The sequence below is a fragment of the Aquarana catesbeiana genome, linkage group LG04 (genome assembly GCF_042186555.1).
Source record: "Aquarana catesbeiana isolate 2022-GZ linkage group LG04, ASM4218655v1, whole genome shotgun sequence".
Classification (NCBI taxonomy): Eukaryota; Metazoa; Chordata; class Amphibia; order Anura; family Ranidae; genus Aquarana; species Aquarana catesbeiana.
This window is the reverse complement of record NC_133327.1, coordinates 456,558,727-456,581,029: the sequence shown is the minus strand read 5'-3', so window position 1 is coordinate 456,581,029 and position 22,303 is coordinate 456,558,727. Positions and strand designations below refer to the sequence as shown.

General features: G+C 41.9%; 1 protein-coding gene across 2 annotated transcripts in view; it reads left to right on the top strand.

The window, feature by feature from the left end:
* Positions 1–22,303, top strand: part of LYST (lysosomal trafficking regulator) — a 556,505-nt gene that overhangs the window by 500,950 nt on the left and 33,252 nt on the right. For both annotated transcript variants that reach the window (XM_073627506.1, XM_073627507.1), the window contains one exon: positions 4,430–4,569. In XM_073627506.1, the coding sequence (XP_073483607.1) occupies positions 4,430–4,569 (140 nt within the window). The remainder of the gene's footprint in view (positions 1–4,429; positions 4,570–22,303) is intronic.

The window sequence follows — 22,303 nt, the reverse complement described above, 5'->3', positions numbered from 1 at the left end:
ATTCTCCCAGGTCTCAAGATCCACAGACCTGTCTTTTGAAGACATGGGGGTTCTGAAGGATCCAATGGACAAGCACAGGAGATTTTAGATTCCTTTCCTACCCTGATCTCTACAGTTGCTTATATTGCAGATGCCTCGGCTGAGGCAATCAAAATGTCAGCTAGATCAGCAGCTTTGACAAATGCTGCAAGAAGAGCTTTATGGCTAAAGACCTGGCCAGGTGATACAGCTTCAAAAAGCAAGCTTTGTGGTATTCCCTTTTCAGGTGACCACCTTTTTGGCCCTGATCTAGATAATATCCTAGACAGAACTGTCGATAAGAAGAGGTCCTTCCCGGTCAAAAAGAAAAAACAGATCCCAAAACGTCTTTTTCGACCTCAAAAAGCTCAGGAGCAAGACAGCAAGTTTCAGGGGAGGAGGAAAAATTGTTCCGCACAAAAAGCGAAGGTTAAAGGTGGAATTCTCTTCCATCCTCCTTCACAGGCCGAGAATTCGCAATGACTCATCCCTGCGGGTTGGCGGAAGATTACGTGAGTTTATTCTGACCACTCTCTCACAGGGCTATACTCTAGAATTTTCCAGAAGCCCCCGAAAAGGTTTCTGATAACAAATACCCCACGAGATCCAGTAAGGGCCCTGGCCATGAAGTCCTCTCTCGAGGAACTGATGCAGCATGGTGTAGTAATCCCAGTGCTACTAAAAGAACGGCAGGAGGGGTTCTATTCTCATGTCTTCCTGGTAAAAAAAACAACAGGAAGATTTTGATTAATTCTCAATCTAAAGCAGCTAAACGAAGCCATCAAATACAGAAAGTTCAAGATAGACTCAATTTTCACTGTCAGAAATCTACTGACCCCTGGTTGCTTCATGGCATCAGTGGATTTAAAGGATGCATATCTGCATATTTCAATCTCGTCCCAGTCCCAGAGGTATCTCAGGTTGGCGGTGAGGATGAAAGGCAACATTTATCATCTACAATTCAGAGCCTTACCCTTCGGGCTATCATCCACACCCCGAATCTTCACCAAGGTGATGGCAGAAGCCCTAGCTCTGCTTCGTCTTCAAGGAATCGCAGTAATTCCTTATTTGGACGATCTGCTATTTTTAACCCCCTCAAATCTTCCCTAGACCCATCTCATAAGATTTGGTTTCTAGGGTATGTAATAAATTCTGTAGATCAAAAGATCTTTCTTCCTTCAGAGAGGAAGGAAAAAATTCAGGATACAGTGTCTTTACTGCAGACCAACCAGCATCTGACGGTAAGACGAGTCATGTCAGCTTTGGGTGTTCTGACTTCATCAATGCCGGCTGTTCAGTGGGCAAGGCTACACTTCAGACGTCTGCAGGCCTTCTGAGATCTTAGGATCACAATTTGGAATCCCTAGAATCGGAGGTAAAAATTCCAACTCAGGTGAAGAGGTCACTATGGTGGTGGAAGAGGCAGGATATCCTATAAGAGGGGTTAGTCTGGGCTTTTCCGGTCGAGAAAAGACTGACAATTGATGCCAGTTCCTGGGGTTGGGGGGCCCACCTAGGAAAGAGTTTCACCCAGGAAAAATGGTCCAGGAAAGAGGCAACAAGGTTCTCAAACTGGAGAGGGCTCAAGGCGATCGACTTGGCTCTGAAGGCATTTGTTCAGGATCTTCAAACTCAGCATGTTCAGATACTAACAGATAATGCCACGGCCATGGCTTATATAAACAGGCAGGGAGGTACAAGGAGCAAGGTGCTGCAGGTACTAGCCATGAACATTCTTCGGTGGGCAGAAGGACATTTGCTGTCTCTAACAGCAGTCCACCTAAAGGGGTCTCTGAACAGGGTGGCGGATTTCCTGAGCAGGAACCCCATTCAGGTAGCAGAATGGTCTCTGAACCCAGAGGTTTTCGCTATGATTGACGAAAAATGGGGCTGCCAAAGGTGGACCTGTTCGCCTCAAAGGAGATTGCCCTGGTTCCTCAATATTTTTCCCTAGACAATCACGAAGGGTCACTAGGGACAGATGCTTTGGCGTATCCATGGAAATTCTATCTTTGCTATGCTTTCCCCCATTCCAGTTAATTCCATTAATATTAAGGAAAATTCAGAAGGAAATGGTACCAGTCATCCTAATCACACCCTTTTGGCCAAGAAGGGCCTGGTTTTCAACTGTTCTGAGAATGGCGGTCAAGCCTTATTGGCATCTGCCCCTCAGGCACGATTTACTGTTACAAGGCCCCATAAATCATCCAGAGGTAACCACTTTGGCGCTCACAGCTTTTTATCTGAAGAGCAGCTCTTAAAAAGCAAGGGGTTTTCCAGCTGGTTGATTTCTACACTAATATCAAGTAGGAAAAAGGTGACTAGGGACATTTATTCCAAGGTCTGGAAGGTTTATAATACATGGTGTAATTCTTCTGCCCAGGACCCAGGGAGTCTTGTTACCATTCTAGAATCTTTACAAGTTGGAGCTGACAAGGGGCTAGCAGTTAGTACCCTGAAGGTGCAGGTTGCTGCGCTAGCATTGTTCTTGGAAAAATGCCTCAAATCCGTTGGTAATCTGATTTTTTTAGAGCTCTTACGAGATCTAGACCAGCACCTCTAAAGTCTTTTCCTAAATGGGATCTGTCGGTAGTCCTGCAGTCTCTAACAAAGAGTCCTTTTGAGCCTTTGGAAGAAGCGCCTCTCAGATATCTCACTTTTAAGACCGTGTTTCTGATTGCCATTGTCTCTGCATGCAGGATCAGTGAGCTAAACGCTTTATCAATTAAGGAACCTTATTTGTCTATTTTTCCAGATAGTTATACTTAGGACAGACCAGAAATTCTTACCAAAGGTAGCTTCAGTACAGAATTGTGTTCAAGACATTGTACTTCCAACCTTCTGCCGTAACCCAGCAGGGGAGAAGGAGACTTGTTTCCACATGTTGGATGTCAGGAGGACTTTGTTGTGTTACTTGGAAAGAACAAAGCTCTTTAGACGTTCAGATTCACTATCTGTGCTTTTTTTGGGCAATAGGAAAGGTTGCCAGGCTTCTATGGTTTCTTTAGCAAGATGGCTGAAATTATCCATTGCAGAGGCTTATTCGCATGCAAGTGTGTCTCCACCAGCAGGAATTTGTGCACACTCAACCAGAGCACTGGCGGCCACTTGGGCAGAGAGAGCTGGTGCCACCCCTGAACAAATTTGCAAGGCGGTAACAGGCTGGACCTCGCATCTGCTAGTGATCAGGCTTTTGGCAGAAAGGTCCTGCAAGCTGTTGTCCCGCCCTAAGGGGGTAAGTCTCTGTTATCCTCTCAGGTGCTGTCCTGAAAGACGCCTTGGGAAAAACCAAGTTACTTACCGGTAACTTGTTTTCCAGAAGTCTTTCAGGACAGCAACATCCCACCCTATTGTATTTAATATACTATGCTGTGACTAACATATGTGTTTATGTGTTCCAGCCGGGGCCGGAGGAAAAAAAGAGAAGGAAGCCCCGTCTCTCAGGAGCACCCAAGAGATACTGACTCCCCTCCAAAAAGATGCTCCCTCCGGGCCAGAAGAAACACAAAAACAGAGGTATGGTAGGGAGGTGCCTCCCTTTAAAGTTCTGGAGGAAGAAGGTGTTTCCTATGGTCCGGTGGGAGGAGTCACTATCTCTCAGGTGCTGTCCTGAAAGACTTCTGGAAAACAAGTTACCGGTAAGTCTAACTTGTTTTTTTTCCCCACTGTATATCTATTTGAGGACGATGCTGTTCTGTGTAAAGCCTGTTGTTGCCACTATATTTTACAAAGGTTTCCCATTTGGGTTCTCAGAAACCTTCAGTAGTATGGTAGGAGGTCTAGCCCTGTACCAGTGCAGCAAAGGAGGAAAAAAAAATAGGAAAACATTTTTTAGTGGAGGTGTCCCTTTAAGAAGTGTTTCTTCACTATCTTTCTTACTAGACAGGGGTTTTGATTTTCCAGATGTTTCTAGTTCACTAGTGAAATAATCAAAAACATGTTTATCTTTAGTTTAACTGGAACGTTTTGATATTAAGAAAAGAAAACCTGGATTTTTTGAATTGTGTTCATACAGTCATTTTTTTTTATTTTTTGCATGTTAGCTGAGTTTTCAAACCACTTGATCTGCTAAGGCAAGCAAGCAGAATCCTTTCTGAAATAACCCTGATTTAGGATCACTGTGTCAGTGGAAACCATGCTAAAATAATATTTTTATTATTATTCATTGCATTTCATCAGGGGGAGGAGGTAGTAAAATTAATCTCATCTTGGTGTTGCATACCTTATTCCTTTATTATGATGTCTACAACTTACTGTTTACACAAATATATAATGAGCTATAAATATGTTAACTTTTAGCATCAGTTAAGTGGTGCAAATAATGTAATGTTTTTTTAAATGTAGCACTATATTTCACTGAAGAGTACATTTGGTTTAAGCATAAGCATTATTTCTTTTAAATATTATGTAGCCCATGGAAATTGAAGTTGAATCCCGGGTGCACCTGTATGGTCATACTGGAGAAGTAACCAGCCTGTTTGTCTGTAAACCCTACAGCATATTAATTAGTGTTAGCAAGGATGGAACCGGCATAATATGGGATCTAAACAGGTATGATGAACTTGTGTGTTGTTATCACTGAGCCTTTACTTGCCCCTTACAGTTTTTATATTCAAGCTAGATTGAAAAACAGCCTTAGGCTCCATGCACACTGGGCTTAAAAAAAACATTGGTTACCTTAGCAGAAAAAACCCTCATAAAGAGCGTTTTTGTACACAGTTTAGGGGAGTTTAGTGTTGTTTCTGCCAGAAGGCTCCAATTAGAAAAGCAAACCAGAAGATTTTTTTTTATCCTGCCTCTAAACGCTGAGCTCGCAATATGCCTGTAATTGTCCTAATGTGCATGGACACATAGGATAGCATTGAGCTGCTTCTACAGGGAAAACACAAAACTCCTGTAGAAGCAGCGATTTTTAAACCAGTGTGCATGGAGTCTTAGTTTGAGTCTACCACCATCTCGCGGGTAACCTGTGTTGTGGCAAGGTGATTGTGCAAATGTGATATTTCAGTTGTGTAGAAGCGCAATGTCCATGGGTGACTTGGCTGTAAAGCAAGCAAAGCTACTCAAACTGGCAGATACAGGTTTGTGCAAATCTGTATCATTTATCACTAATTTCTGCAATCTGTGTCACTACTGACTTCTTCAAAGTATGTCACTTACTGCTGACCTCTGAATTTTGCTTCACTTACTACTGATCCCTGAACTTTTTGTCACCTACTACTGACCCCTGAACTTTTTGTCACCTACTACTGACCCTTGTATTTGTATCACTTTCTACTGAACTCTGAAATTGTACCTCCACGCAAAGTTCCACATAGGTTTGGAGCATAAGAGTTAAAGGTAATACGTTATATTAGAAGACAACTGTGTGTACTGCATTTTGACTAGTGGCAATAGATTAATTCACCTTTTTGGTGGCTGCATGTGTACATGTGTATATTTAAAACAAAACAAAGAAAACTTAATGCGTCATGTCTGAAACTTCACACGTGAAGAAAATTAAATGTAAGATTGGATGTAAAAAAAATTCAGAATCTAATTTACATAGTGAAGTGGGCCACATAATATACAATAGGGTCCCCTTTAACCGGTTCAATACAGGGCATTTTCACCCCCTTCCTTCCCAGGCCAATTATTAGTTTTCAGCACTGTCGCACTTTAAATGACAATTGCGCGGTCGTGCGACGTTGTACCCAAAAAAAATTGACGTCCCTTTTTCCCCACAAATAGAGCTTTCTTTTGGTGGTATTTGATCACCTCTGCGGTTTTTATTTTTTGTGCTATAAACAAAAGAGCGACAATTTTGAAAAAAACACAATATTTTTTACTTTTTGCTATAATAAATATCCCAATTTTTTTAAAAAAAACACATTTTTTCCTCAGTTTCGGCCGATATGTATTCTTCTACATATTTTTGGTAAAAAAAAAATCGCAATAAGTGTATATTGATTGGTTTGCGCAAAAGTTATAGTATCTACGAAATACGGGATAGATTTATGGCATTTTTTTTTTAATTATTTATTTATTTTAGCAGCGATCGCGATTTTTTTTTGTGACTGCGACATTATGGTGGACACATCGGACACTTTTGACACATTTTTGGGACCATTCACATTTATACAGCGATCAATGCTATACAATTGCATTGATTACTGTGTAAATGTGACAGGCAGTGAAGGGGTTAACCACTAGGGGGAGACAAGGGGTTGAATGTTTCCTAAGGGAGTGTTTCTAACTGTAGGGGGCGGGGACGTACAAGGGGAGGAGACCGATCAGTGTTCCGCTGTACTAGGAACACAGATCACTCTCCTCACAACTGACAGGACGTGGATCTGTGTGTTCGGCGGAGCAGATGGGAGATCCTATCTGTGGACGTCATATGTCTATGGCTGGGTAGGGAAGTGGTTAAAGAGAACATCTCAGTGCGTTTAAATGTAGGTCAAAATAACAGCAGCAATTGCTGCTGTGATATTCATTATATCGAGCTGTTAAAGAATCATAACATGCCCAGAGGATGAAGTTCAGGCATACCTAAAGTGGTTCTAATTTAAAGCCTTAAGGCATTTTCTGCATTAAGGCAAAAAAGCTTTGGTGTCCAGGATTCCCCCAAACCCCCCCTCCCATACTTACCTGAGCACGATCTTGATCCAGCACTGTGCAGGGGAGCAGCGTCTCTCTTGGCTCTCACCAATCTCTCCCTCCTCGCAGGGCAGATTGATAGCACTGAGATTTATTTACTAAAGCTGGAGAGTGCAAATTCACTTCTGCATAGAAGCCAGTCAGCTTCCAGGTTTTATTGCCAAAGCTTAATTGAACAAGCTGAGGTTAGAAGCTGATTGGCTACCATGCACAGAATCACTGGATTCTGAGTGCACCAGTTTTAGTAAAACCCCATTGGCTCCTGCTGCTGTCAATCAAATCCTGTGACCTGGGGGCAGGACAATGGAGTGAACCCAGCACAAGTACCCCCCTTGCTAGAGGGGTGCTTGGAAGGGGAAGTGGAGGATCGGGGCTGCTCTTTGGAAAATGATTGCACAGAACAGGTAAGTATGACATCTTTATTATATAAAAAAAAAAGTCCCAGTTTTTTTTTTTTTTTTTGTCTTTTTTTTAAGCAAATTATCTTCTATACATCATACCAGTTTTATTTGTTAAAAGCAAACCTGTCAGGATAGAAAGCTTGTCTTGGTAATGTGGTTTTAAATGTGCAAAGTCTGGGGCTTTGTTCAAATTTCTCACTCAGAACAGGTAACATAAAAATTAGGTGTCAGGACACCTTACATACATATGCTGTTACAAATAGAGGTAGATGGTGGAAGTTGCCATATTTTATGTAATAATTTTAAATAAAATGACAGTCTTGACATACCTAGTGCTAGTGCCCTAGGCCATAAGGCCTAAGCTTAAAGTGTAACGTTGGTCAGAAAATTAAGTCCTGCTAGATTACCTTTTGCAGGTATGGCTATGTAAAACATTAAAATAGGTGTCCATCTTGTTTAAAATCCAGTAATGCACTGTTTCACTCTGCTTTGCACATGCTCAGTTGCTCTCTATCTGTAGAGGCCGATCTTCTGACAGCCTTAAAGTAGAATTAACCCTTCTATCATTTACAGCCAACAAAGCTGCTTCTGTTTGATCTGCTTGGTGTTGCATGTGTTATCAGTTATGACACCAGCTATTTGATGGTTTGACAGTTTGGTTGAGGACACAAGCAAATGTGACAGTTGGTGATCCCGGAATTGCAGGGATGTAAATGTTTTTTCTTTTTCATAAATCGTGGGACACAGAGTCAGGTTAATATTGATTACCTACTGGGTTATACTCCATCTCCAGGTGAATGGACACTGGTAGACCAAAGGTCTTTAGACAGTAAGCCCCGGTTCACACAGGGGCGGCACGACTTGCAGGTCGCCTCACCGAGGCGACCTGCAAACGACTTCCACGGCGACTTGCAAAACGACTTCTGTATAGAAGTCTATGCAAGCGCCCCAAGTCGACCCCAAAGTAGTACAGGAACCTTTTTCTAAGTCGGAGCGACTTGCGTCGCTCCTATTAGAACGGTTCCATTGTACAGAACGGGAGGCGACTTGTCAGGCGGCTAGGTCGCCTGACAAGTCGCCCCTGTGTGAACCGGCACTTAGTGATCCCCTATATAACCCCTCCCACACAGGAAGCACTTCAGTTTTTTACCAGTGTCTGCAAGGTGGATGGCATGGTTTGTTTGATCTTCCTGAGCTCCAGGCTTTATATGCTTAGATAAAGGGTTCCCGAGCCTCCCAAAGAAGACTCAAGATCCTGCAAGGTTTTGCCAGTAATGCGGCCTCTGGGCGCTGGACCCTGCAAAGTGGAATCCAAGACACCACAGCGCTAAGGCATTCCTGCAGGGAGTGGACCCTAAACATGAAAAGGGTACCCAGTCCTTGAAGGTCCTCAGGTGACAGGAACCCGCTGAGAAGGGTGAAGTTTAGGCTCTTAGTTTCTAAGTTGCCCTCCGCCTGGACGTGTAAGTGAAACCCCTTTACTTATTATTGTGGGGTGTCCCAGTGATTGTAACAATCAGTCAAGCTAGCTAGAGGCTGGACACCTGTGTGCGGTGACCATACGGGGAAGTTTTGGGCTAGCTGTGGGTGTTTTTGCTTGCTTCTGGCTGTTTTTTACCTGTATAATGGTGCACCATTTTGCCTTGGTTCACCAGGGTGAATGTGCATTCGCAAGAGTGACGCTGTGCACAGCAGTTTAGCAGCCGTGGCACACGTGCATTTGCAAAAGAGCCGCTGGACTTAGCAGTTTGGTGGCCATGGCACACGTGGCTTCCCTGCACATGCGCAATAGCCTTTATCTGGGTGTATGAAGATTTGCATCATACGCGAATACATCCTACGCGAATAATACGTTTGCCAGGACCACGCACGTACATACATGCGCACGCATGCACAGAACGTTCCAGCGCACATCCAGCTTATTTAAGCTGTAAACACCAAGCATGCGGTGCTTCCAGAAGGCAGCTGTGGGACACAGAGCAGACTCCGAACAGGCACTTGCAGCAGTTCATTTCTCTTTACCCGAGTCACGTGAGTCACCAAGTGTTGCTTGGCAGGCTAAGGTGCTTAGCAGGATTGTTGCATAGGGGCTTGGTGAGCACTATTAAAGGGTCTCACTTCTGAGGCGTTTTTCTACATCCAAGTACTCTCTTTTTGTGGCTAGTAAATGTCTCCAAAAAAGAGGAGTGGGACTAAAGCCTCATACACACAATCAGATTTTCCGCAGACAAAACTTCTGACTTTTGTCCGAAGGCGTGTGCCTGGATTTTTTCTTGCATACAAATGGCAAGGAATTGTCGGCCAACAAACGCGAATGTACTGACGTACTACGTGGTTTTTCAGCTCTTTAGCGCCACCCTTTGGGCTTCCTCTGCTAATTTCATGTTAGTAGAAGTTTGAGTGTTGATTCGCACTTTTCATTTATCGCTTTTCAGTTCACGCTTTTAATTTCGTGCTTTTCAGTTTGTTTCTGAACGGCCGTTCATCAACCAGACATGTTGCGGAATCGGAGGAGATAACATGTTATTTATTATTGGCCTTGGAGTTATTGCTTTGACCCAAGTCCAGTCCAGGAACAGGGGGAGGAGGATTTCTTGGACCAAAAATTGGTTGCTTTATTAATCGTGATCAATTATGTCAAAAGCCTTTGCTGCGGGAGCTCCAGGAGAATAATCCAGATGATTTTCCGAATTATCTCCCAATGACGGACCCCTGCTTTCACCAACTCTTGGCATTGTTGACCCCCTATACTAACAAGCAGGACACATGCATGAGGCTTTTTTTTATTTTTTGGTTGAATAATAATGATTTGGTATATTTTCTATATTTTTGGATGCATAGAATGCACTTTTTGGTTAAGTTCTATTGGCAGATAGCATGTCTAATTTTTTTTTCTTTTTTTAATGCACAATAAAAAAAATTGTGTAGAATTATACTTGGCTATGTGTTTTACTTCAAATAACAGTTTGGGAGTTGGCAGTTACATTTAAAAAAACACAATGTAAAATTGACAAGGGACACCAACATAGTTGTATCTTTGATCTTAAAAACTACGGGATAATGGTGTTGTGGTAACTTGTCCAAATAAAAAAAAAAAAAGAAGAAAAAGCATAATAATAATCTTGATATCACTAGAAAAAAAAAGGCCTTTGAAAATGTGTTTTCGCGAATGTTAATTCTCCGTTACGAGCGCTAGTTTACAAGACCGACCGCTTCTGGCTCATCCTTGCTTCCGAGCATGCGTGTTTGTACTTTGGACTTTTGTCCGACGGACTTGTGTACACACAGTCAGAAAATCCGTCAACGGACCGCAGAAAATTTTAAAACCTGCTATCCAACATTTGTCAACGGAAAATCCGACAATTGTCTGATGGAGCATACAAACGGTCGAATTTTCCACCAGCAGCCTGTCATCACACGTTTCCCGTTGGAAAATCTGATCGTGTGTACGAGGCTTTACACTACATGAAAGGGCACACCTATGTCGTCAGTAGTTCCTGATGAACCTAGTCGTATCCATAGTGTTGTATCCCCTGAAGGACTAAATGGCTTCCAGTCAATCTGAGCCACTGGCATTGTGCCTATCCATCTAAAGACCAGCCTTGTTTTGGATTTTAGGTGTTTACATGTTTAAAACAGTTTTTTATGCTAGAAAATTACTTAGAACCCCCAAACATTATATATTGCTTTCTTTCTAATACCCTAGGGAATAAAATGGCGGTCATTGCAATACTTTTTTTTGCACTGCGCAGCGGTCTTATAAGCGCACTTTTTTGGGAAAAAATTCACTTTTTTGAATAAAAAAATAAGACAACAGTAAAGTTAGCCCAATTTTTTTTATATTGTGAAATATAATGTTACGCCAAGTAAATTGATACCCAACATGTCATGCTTCAAAATTGCGCCCGCTCGTGGAATGGCGTCAAACTTTTACCCTTAAAAATCTACATAGGCGACGTTTAAAAAATTCTACAGGTTGCATGTTTTGCGTTACAGAGGAGGTCTAGGGCTAGAATTATTGCTCTTGCTCTACCTCACATGTGTGGTTTGACCACCGTTTTCATATGCGGACGCTACTCACATATGCGTTCGCTTCTGCGCGCGAGCTCGTCGGGACAGGACGCTTTAAAAACATTTTTTTATTATTATTATTTATTTTACTTTATTTTATTTATTTTTTCACTGTTTTAAAAAAAAAAAAAATGTGGATCACTTTTATTCCTATTACAAGGAATGTAAACATCCCTTGTAATAGAAAAAAGCATGACAGGTCCTCTTAAATATGAGATCTGGGGTCAAAAAGTCTTCAGATCTCATATTTAGACTTTAATGCAAAAAAAAAAAAGTCGTTAAAAAAAATATGCCTTTAAGACAAGTGGGTGGAGCTGACGTAATGACGTCGCTCCGGCCGTCCTATGGTATGGAGACGGGTGGGCGCCATCTTAGCTTCACTCGTCTCCATACTAAGGAAGTGAGAGGACCCGATCGTCTCTGCCGCTACCGACGGCTCCGGTAAGCGGCGGAGGGCGTGGAAGAGTGGCGGGAGGGGGGGTGGCACCTCTCCCGCCACCGATAACGGTTATCTCACGGCGAACCCACCGCAGAGACCACCATTATCGTATACAGAACCGCTGGGCCTAAAGATGGATACCTCGTTTGTGGCAGCAGCGGCTGCCGTTACCGAGATATCCATCTTTAAAGTAATGATGTATATATATAGTGGCCGGTCGGTAAGTGGTTAAAGTCAACACTGCTGTTTCACCCTTTATCACCAAGGATGAACTGTCCTCGGCCCTAGCCAGGTTAGAGCACAGGATTGCTGGCAGGATTGCCTCCATCCCGCACGGTGGCAAGAAGTGTGACAGATCCCCCTCCCTGGAGCCTCCTAGTTTGGAGCAGGAATGGGTTGAGAATGGGAAAGTGCTAAAAGCTCAGGATTTGGTGGAGGGCCTGGCGGATGAGTCTGCTTCAGAGCAATCTGGATAAAAAGATATCCAGCTGATGTCTGCCTCTCAGTCTCAGAGGCTTTTCATCCGGACTCCGACCGAAATGGTTTGTTCTGCCTTTAAGTTGCCTCTTGCAGAGGTGACTGAGCCCCCTTGGTCCTGTTGGGATCCCTGAGGCCTCTTCAGGCCACACAGGCTTTCCCCCTACACCCCCTGCTGGAACAGGCGGTGTATGCTGATTGGGAACATCCTGACAGGATTTTGTTCCTCTTAAGAGGTTTTCCCATTTAGACCCCATGGATAAAGTGTTTGTTAAAAAAAATGGAACATGCCATCCGTAGATGCAGCAGTAACTTCCTTAAACAAGAACTTAACTTGTCCGGTAAATAACGCACAGGGTTTGAAAGACCCTGTTGACGAGAAATTGGAGTCATTATTAAAGGCTTCCTTTTTCTTTGGCCAGTTCAGCTATTCAGTCAGCTGTTGCAGCAATTGGTATCTGCCAGTCCGTAAAGAATCAGGTCAAACAACCAGGAGGACGATCTGCCTGAAAATAAGACAGATATTCCTCGAGCGCTGTGTTTTGCTATTGACGCCTTAAAGGATTCAATGCAGCAGGTTTCTCATTTGGCTCTCTCGTCTGTGCATATGCGCAGACTCTTGGGGCTTAAGAACTGATCAGCCGAGCTTCCTTATAAAAAGTTACTGGCAGGTGTCCCTTTTCACAGGGAACGTTTATTTGGTGATCATTTGGACAAATATATCCAAGAGATTTCCGGAGGGAAGAGTTCTCTACTTCCTGTGAATAAAAGCACCAGACGTCCCTGGTTTAAAACCTCAGCAACTGCTTCCTCCAATGTCTCAGTGTCAAGGCGGTTCCGCTGCCAACAGGGCACTAGGACCAGGGGCAAGCCCTGGGTCCAAGATTCTTTTAAACCCAGCACCAAGCCCTCCTTTTTGAGGGGACATCCCCACTCTATCGAGTAGGGGGAAGGCAGTTGCACTTTGCTAACATTTGGAGAACAATAATTTAGGACGAATGGGTCACCTAAATTAAATCTCGTGGTTACAAGCTGGAGTTGCGGGGGGTTCCCCCTCAAAAGTTTTTAAGATCCAGCGTTCCCTCGGATCCTCCAAAAAGAAACTTATTGCTTCAGGCACTACATCATCTAGGTCATCAAGGAGTGATTGTAGAGTTTCCGGTATCCAAAAAGGGGCACAGGGTTTTACTCAAACCTTTTTACGGTTCACAAACTAAACGGGGACACATTTTGGACCTAAGATACCTGAACAAGTATCTACTGATACAGTCCTTTCGGATGGAGTCTGTCCACTCAGTTGTATTCTCACTCCAGAGGAGAGACTTTCTAGCCTCCATCGATATAAAAGACGCGTATTTACACATACCTGTCTTTCAGCCTCATCAGAGGTTCCTATGTTTTGCAGTAGAGGAACGTCATTTTCAGTACGGGCCTAGCACCAATACTGGGTCTTTTAAGGGCCCAAGGGATCTTGGTGCTTGGGTATCTGCTTGGATATCTGCACGACCTCCTGCTCAGAGATCACTCACTACAGGCTCTAAGAGCATAATATGCACAGTGGGGTATTTGAAAAGCTTAGGCTGGATCATAAATACCAGAAAGTCATCCTTGAAACCAGCTCAAAGTCTAAAGTATTTAGGTCTGATCCTAGATACGGTTCAAGCGAGATTATTCTTGCCACCTGTAAGGATCTGTGCCCTGAAGGTTCAGGTGCATCAGATAAGGGGCACCAGACAACCCTCCATCCGGCTCTGTATGAGTCTTTTGGGAGGACGGTATTCTCCTTCGAGGTAGTGCCCTATGCCCAGTTCCATCCCAGGTCTTTACAACAAGATATCTTGTTGGCCTTGGTCAGAAGAGGAAAAGCCCCGGATTATCCAATGTGCGTTTCTCCTCCGGCACGCTTAAACCTAAACTGGTGGATGCAGGATCAGAACCTGCGAAAGGGAAAATCCTTTCTCCCGGTAACTTAGAGAGTACTGACTACAGATGCCAGTCTCTCAGGCTGGGGAGCAACCCTAGAAGGGCTCACCGCTCAGGGGAAATGGTCAGGGACAGAATAGATCCTGCCCATCAACATCCTGGAATTACAGGCAGTACGTATGGCCCTACGGTCCTGGACGGTGGAGCTTCAGGACTGCCCTATCAGAGTTCATTCTGAGAATGCCACTGCAGTAACCTATATAAACCACCACAGTGGTACCAGGAGTTGTTTAGCTCTGAAGGAGGTGAACCATATACTAGCCTGGGCATAAGGACTTGTGCCGATTATATCAGCAGTCCATATCCGCAGAGTAGAGAACTGGAAAGCAGATTATCTCAGCTACCAGCAGATCTGCCTGGGGGGGAATGGTCCCTACATCCAGGGTTGTTCCAGGAAATTTGCCAGTGTTGGAGATGGCCAGAGGTTGACCTATTGGCATCCAGGTTCAACAACAAGCTACAGCAATTTGTGTCCCGAACAAGGGATCCTCTGGCAATCTGAGCAGATGCTCTGATAGTTCCAGGGAGACTGTACTCCCTGGTTTATGCTTTTCCTCCGATCCCTCTCCTTCCACAGTTGTTGCGCAGGATTCGAAAAGAGGGGGTTCCAGTCATTCTGGTGGCACTAGCCTGGCCCAGAAGGCCCTGGTTCCCTGAAATTGTGAGACTGAAAATAGATGGGCCAAGGACGCTTCCACGTCGCCCAGATCTACTGTCTCAAGGCCCTGTATTCCATCCCAATTTACAATCTCTAAATTTAACGGCATGGCTATTGAAGCCAGGGTGTTTAAAGGACCATGGCATCTCGGGATCAGTAGTTTCTACCCTAGTGAATGCTAGAAAAGCTGTCAAAAATTTATCATAAGGTCTGGAAGACTTATATTCCTTGGTGTGAAGCCAAAAAATGGCATCCTCAGAAATACGTGATTGGCAGAATTCTCTCTTTTCTACAGTCAGTTGTGGAAATCAAATTGGCTTTGAGTACAATCAGAGGTCAAGTTTCGGCCCTATCAGTATTCTTCCAAAGGCCTTTAGCCTCCCATTCACTGGTCCGAACCTTTATGCAGGGGGCAACTCGCTTTCTTCCCCCTATTAGGTCACGTATGTGTCCTTGGGACTTGAACTTGGTGCTGTCTGTGTTACTGAAACGACCATTTGAACCTGTCAAGGAAATTCCATTAGACTTGCTGTCATGCAAGCTAGCCTTCCTGATGGCTATTACCTCGGCTAGAAGGGTTTCGGAGTTGGTGGCCCTTTCATGCAGAGAACCGTACTTTTTTTTTAACAGTTTTTATTGGACTAATCAGCATAACAAAACGCATGCTAACAGGCATGGAACATTGCATGACAAAATTTTCATCAGTAAAATTGATCACATATCTCTGGGTCGACCCCAGAGTTCACCGTGCAGGGTAAGTTATTAACTACTTCAATACAGGGCACTTTCACCCCCTTCCTGCCCAGACCAATTTTCAGCTTTCAGCGCTCTCACACTTTTAATGACAATTACTCAGTCATGCAACACTGTACCCATATAAAATTTGCGTCCTTTTGATCACACCTGATGTACTGAAGGCCTATCATTTCTTAAGACACTAATAAGTCAGAAAAGTACAAATACCCCCCAAATGACCCCTTTTTAGAAAGTAGACATTCCAAGGTATTATGTAAGAAGCATGGTGAGTTTAATTTTTTTCCCACAATTCTTTGCAAAAGTGAAGATTTATTTATTTATTTATTTTTTTTTTTTACAGAATTGTCATATTAACAGGTTATTTCTCTCACAGAGCATATACATACAACAAATTACACCCCCAAATACATTCTGCTTCTCTTCTCGAGTATGGCGATACCACGTGTGAGACTTTTACACAGCCTGGCCACATACAAAGGCCCAACCTTGAAGTAGCACCTTCAGGCGTTCTACGAGCATAAATTGCACATCTCATTTCTCAACCACCTATGACACATTTGAAGGCCCTGGAGCACCAGGACAATGGAATTGCCCACAAAATTACCCCATTTTGGAAAGCAAACACCCCAATGTATAATCTATGAGGCATAATGAGTCTTTTGAATGGTTCATTTTTTTCCAGAAGTTTTTGGAAAATGTGGAAAAAAAATGAAAACGCTTTTTTTTTTAATTTTTTTTTTTTACACAAAGTTGTCCATTTATAAGATATTTCCAACACATAGCAAAAGTGACACCCCAAAATACATTCTGCTACTCCTGAATATGGCGACACCACATGTGTGAGCCTTTTACACAGCCTGGCCACATACAGAGGCCCCAACTTCCAAGTAGTACCATCAGGCGTTCTAGGAGCATAAATTACATATATAATTTTCTGGCAACCTATCATTTTTGAAGGCCCTTCATATTTCTAACACATAGCATGTACATACCAAGAATTACAATCCAAATTAAATTCTATTGCGGAAAGGGTAAAAAAAAAAGCATTACCTGTGCTTTTAGTAGTGTCCACAGAGGAGAGAACTGGTCCAGGCAGCAGGCAGGGATGTGGTTTGTGACAGCAATAGTAATTATCCAGGCAGCAGGAAGGAATATTGTCTATAATCAGCACAAGGATATTGTCAGCACAGCACAGTCCATAGAAATTGTCCAGGCAGAGACAGCCATAATATTGGTCCTGGTACACTGTTACCTGCAGACACATTATTGTACAGCTCTCCAGCCCTTCATAAACATACTGCCTCTTGCTACAGCTAATTATTTGCATAGTCCAGGTAGCAGGCAGATGTGTGGTCCATTCATGTGGCAGGCAGAGGCATGATGACAGTAAGTCAGCAGCAGGCTGAGGGCCACAATCGGGTAAGACCTGTGCACAGGGGTAGAGGCTTTGCCCACCCAAATCTCTATGAAGCCTCTGGACTCCAGACCCTAATCCGGAAATTCCAAAACCTGGAGAAAACAAAAAAAAATTTTCTCCAACCAGAAAAACAATTCTGGAGCCCCTCACATATGTCAGACCCCTGTGTACTTTTTTTTTTTTTTTTTTTTCCACTTCAGCGAAAATTTTTCTGGGAGACGTTGTATCAACTTTGAATATCAAAATTTATCTCCTCTCATTTTTCACATCATAGTGGATTATTTCCGTCTTATCTTTATTAGTTTTCCCATCGTATATCTTTAAGTACAAAAAACAGAAAAAGACTCCAAAATATGTAACTACCACTATACCTTTATTCCTTCTTTATAAGTTATCCCCCCTTAAGCCCCTCCCCTCTTTTATATCTGGTTTACTCATTCTTATGTTTTATATCATTTTAGAAAATATATATAAGTGTGTCTGCGCTGAAAAATCCAGAAAGTGCTCCGTGCAAAAATAAATAAATCAAATAAATATATACTGAATACCAAATAATCAAGGCTAATTGGTTCTTAGTGCTAAACACACATGACCCCCCAAAAGTGCAATGTGCAAAAAATATGCCCAAAAGCACAAAAAGTGTCAAGATAAAAATGAAAAAATACAAAATATAAAAAATATATATATATATCAGGGGGAATACCCCTGATGAAGGCATGTGATCCCTGTGCCGAACACGCGTAGGGGAGGGGCCAGGACGGAGCTGTCAGCAGAGAGAGAGAGGTTTTGGATGCATACACCGCACGCCACACACCAACGATCGGCTTGTTATACCTGTACAGGATGGTGCACTTACGCACCTGCAGCATGTGAGTACCCCTATTAAGGGAGAGCTTTGTTTTGAATAAAAATCCTTTTTATGTTGCATTATTGCGCTATGGAGTTTCCTTTCTTTTCCATATGATTATTATGACGTTGTTGGGGAACATTGGAGATCTACACAGCTGATCCCATTGAGCACAGGAGTGGCTCCAAAGCGTGCATTGACAGAGTTTAATTACTGTGTCACACACATTAAGGTGAGCGCATGCGCTTTTGGGGGTCACAGGAGAGCACTAAGGCATGCTTTATGGTGATACACTTATGAGATGAGCAGGATGGATGGACTTCACTGATTATGGACACACTTTTTTGAGCACTTTATTTTTTATGGACTATAAGGACTTTTTATAAATGGTTATATATATATATTTTTTATATTTTGTATTTTTTCATTTTTATCTTGACACTTAGATTTTGGGCATATTTTTTGCACATTGCACTTTTGGGGGGTCATGTGTGTTTAGCACTAAGAACCAATTAGCCTTGATTATTTGGTATTCAGTATATATTTATTTTATTTATTTATTTTTGCACGGAGCACTTTCTGGATTTTTCAGCGCAGACACACTTATATATATTTTTTAACCACTGCACGACTATGAAACGTGATTAGTGTTTGCAGCTGATCTACACTTAGGATTGGTTTTAAGGCATTAACCCTTCGGTGGCTCACAAGGCCTGTTAATATCATTTTATATCATTTTAGCTCTGTACCTGTTGCTTCCTTCATCTTGTCTAAATATATATTCGAGGTTTTATATTTTTTCCATCCCTCCCAGAGACTATTGCGCTTATTATCTCCTCTTTCTCTACTTCTCAGCAGATCCATTTTGCAATAATAATCTATTTTCTCGAACCATTCTCTAATATCTGGTTTTCCACTTTTTAGCCAATATCTTGGGATCAAACCCTTAGCGGCGTTCAGAAGACTCAGAACCATTGATCTCATATATTGTTTCCTTGATTTTTTTATAGTCATGGAACAGGCAGGTCCATATATTTTGTTCTATTTTTTTACCGGTTATTTCCCCTATGTTTTTCAGTACTTCGTGCCAGTAGTCCACTATTATTGGGCATCCCCACCATAGATGTGTCATCGTTGCTTTTTGACCACATTTTCTCCAACACAGAGGTGTCTTTTCTTGCTGATATTTATGAGTTCTTACTGGTGTCAGGTACCATCTTGCTACCAGTTTGTAGTTCATTTCAATGGTCTTCATATCCCAGGCATTGTATCCCATTTCTATCATTTTTTCCACCCTCCGGTCTTCAAGTTTTAGATTAATTTCTTTCTCCCATTGTTTTATGTACTCAGGTCTTTCTTGTCCATCCAGATCTGCTAATATTCCGTATATTCTTGATATTCCATTTTTCAATGGTGTTTTGTTGAAACAGAGCTTTTCCAATGAATTTAATTTCTCTTCTTCTCTAAGTGGATGTGGTATCGTGTTTACTAAGTGTCTTAATTGACAATAATTCCATTCACTCATCTTCCAACCGTTGATTTCTTCTAGTTCTAATCGTGTTTTAATCCTGCCGTTTATAGTGATATCTTTTAATTGTGGATTTCTTATTCCTTGTGTCTCCATTCATTCTTCAAGTGTACTATATCCCAAATTTTAAAAACGTTTTTTGTTATTTCGTGAGTTTCCGTGTCCATTAATCTGAATTTTCGTGGTATCCATATGTTTTTGTGCAGTGTGGTTTTACTTATTGTATTTTCCATTTCTACCCACTTTTTTTCACGATTTTCGTTTGTCCACTCGAACATACATGTCAAAACAATTGCTTTGTAGTACTTGCTTATGTCTGGGGTAGCTAATCCTCCGTGCTCCCTTTTCCTTGTGATCTGCGTATATTTAATTCTTGGTCTTTTATTGAACCAGATATATTTTAACAATATTGTTTTGATTGTTTTGAAAAACCTCTGTGGAATCATTACTGGCAACATCTGGATTTTGTAAATTATTTTTGGGAGGACCATCATTTTAAACATATTTACTCTTCCAATCCATGAAAGTGGTTTAATTTGCCTGATAGATTTTTTCAACTCTTGGGGTTAATTTGATTCCAAGATATTTTAATTCTTTTACCCAGGTAAATGGAAATTCTTTTTGTAGGGACTGAACTTCTTTTTTCCCCAGTCCTATATTTAATATCTCTGTTTTTATTGGGTTTATTTTGAAGTTTGACAGTTCTCCATATTTTTTTATTTCTTTCAATATGTTTGGCAGTGTCACTCTTGGGTTGGTTACATACATCAAGATGTCATCCGCATATGCTGTGATCTTATGTTCTTTTTCTCCAATTCTCGCCCCTCTCACATCTTGGTTGTTACGGAGTGTCGCTAACAATGGTTCCAGTGCCAGTACATATAGTAATGGAGAGAGCGGGCAACCTTGCTGTGTTCCATTCTGCATCTCGATTAAAGGAGAGAGTCTACCATTCACCTTTACCATTGCTGTTGGGCCGTTATATAAATTTGTTATCCACTTCATCATTTTTGTCCCTAGTCCCAGATGGCACAACGTATCCATCATGAATCCCCAGTCTACCCTGTCAAATGCTTTTTCTGCATCTAATGACAGGAATAGCGCTGGGGACTCATTTTGCACACTCTTGTGTAGCATCAGTATTGTTTTTAAACTGTTGTCCTTTCCTTCTCTCCCCGGAACAAATCCAGTCTGATCGGGGTTAATCCAGAGTAGGATTAATTTTTTTATTCTGGTGGCTAGGATTTTTGCGTATATTTTTGTGTCCACGTTCAACAGGGCAATAGGTCTGTAGCTTGAGCAGTTGGTTCTGTCCTTCCCTTCCTTGGGCAATATTGTAATATGGGCTAGTAGCGATTCTCTTCTTATTTCTTCTTCTTCGCCTATATTTTTCAGGTATTCTTGTAACTTAGGGATCAGTTGTTCTTGGAATTTTTTATAATACTTGACCGTGAACCCGTCTGGTCCTGGGCTTTTTCCTACGGGAGTTTCCTTTAATGCCAGTTTTATCTCTTCTTGCGTTGTTTTTTTTCCAGCTCTTTTAAATGTTCAAGTTTTGTTTTTGGTAAATTTGCTTTTTTTAAGTATTCTTGTATCTTCTTTTTTCTTATATCTTCCTCTAACTGTGTTTCCTGTCTTTTTATCGCATATAGTGAGCTGAAATATTTTTGGAATGTTAGTGCAATATCTGTTGTCTTGTTTACTACTTCTCCTTTCTTGTTTTTGATCTTCTCAATGAAGTTTAGCGACTTCTTTTTTTTTTACCATGTTTGCGAGGTATTTTCCTGGTTTGTTGTCCCATTTAAATTTCTCTTGTAAGACTCTGTTGTATTCCCTCCTTTCTTCTTGTTCCATCCATTCCTTTAATTGGTCTCTTTTTTGAATTAGTAGCTGGTATATTTCTTTATCTGATTGCTTTTTATGTTTTTGCTCTAATTCATGTATTTCCTTTATAGTTTGCTGCATGTTTTTTCTTCTTTCCTGCTTTTTTCCCGCCCCAATAGCTATTAATTTGCCCCTAATGACGACTTTATGCGCTTCCCAGATCGTTGCTTTTGATACCTCTGGGGTGTCATTTTCCTTAAAATATCTTTTAATCTCTTCTATTATAATTTTTTTCAATCTCATTGTCTTCAATTACATCTTCGTTGATTCTCCATGGTTCTTTCTCGGGAGCTTCTCCTTGCATTTTGATTTTCAGCATTACTGGGCTGTGGTCCGAGGCTGTTGTTATTCCTATTTTCGTTTCTACTATTTCTTCCAAGTTTCTATGTTCAACCATAATGTAATCTAACCTGGAATAAATTCCATGTACAGTTGAATAAAAAGTGTAATCTTTTGTACTTGGATGTTGAATTCGCCAAGGATCTTTTAGTTGATATTCATGTAATTTTCTCTTTAGGTTCTTTAGTTGTCTTATTTCTCTGTCTATTGCTGTGGAGGTGCTATCCATTCCATGACCCATGCTAAAATTGAAGTCTCCACCCAGTATTAATTTGCCTTGCTTAAATTCCATTAAGACTTTTAATATAACTATCAGATATTTTTTGGGGTTTGTATTGGGACAGTAAACATTAGCAAGTGTGTATTTTACTCCCTGTATGTGGCCTGTAAGAAAAAGGAAGCGTCCCTCAGGGTCCACTTTTCTTCGTTCTATTAGAAATCGTAGATTTTTCCCTATTCCAATGGCCACCCCTTTGGCCCTTTTTATTGGTGAGTCTCCATAGTACCATGTTGGTATGCGTCTAGAATAAATTTTTATATTTGAATTTTGAGTGATGTGTGTCTCCTGCAGGAATATTATTTCCGCATTGCTTTTATCTAGTTCTCGGAGAATTATGTTTCTCTTCCCCGGGGAGTTCAGTCCTCGGACATTATAGGACAAAATTTTTATGCTATTCATATTTTCCATTTTTTTCCTTTCCCTTCAATCCTCTCTCCTTCAACCTCACGTGTCCTCCCTGAGTCCCCTCCCCCGGTCCGATTAGAGGACCGAGCGAGGGGACCCCCAGGCCGACCCGCAGGGTCTCCACAGCCTTGTTTCGAGGTGACTGAGCATAATGGTAACCT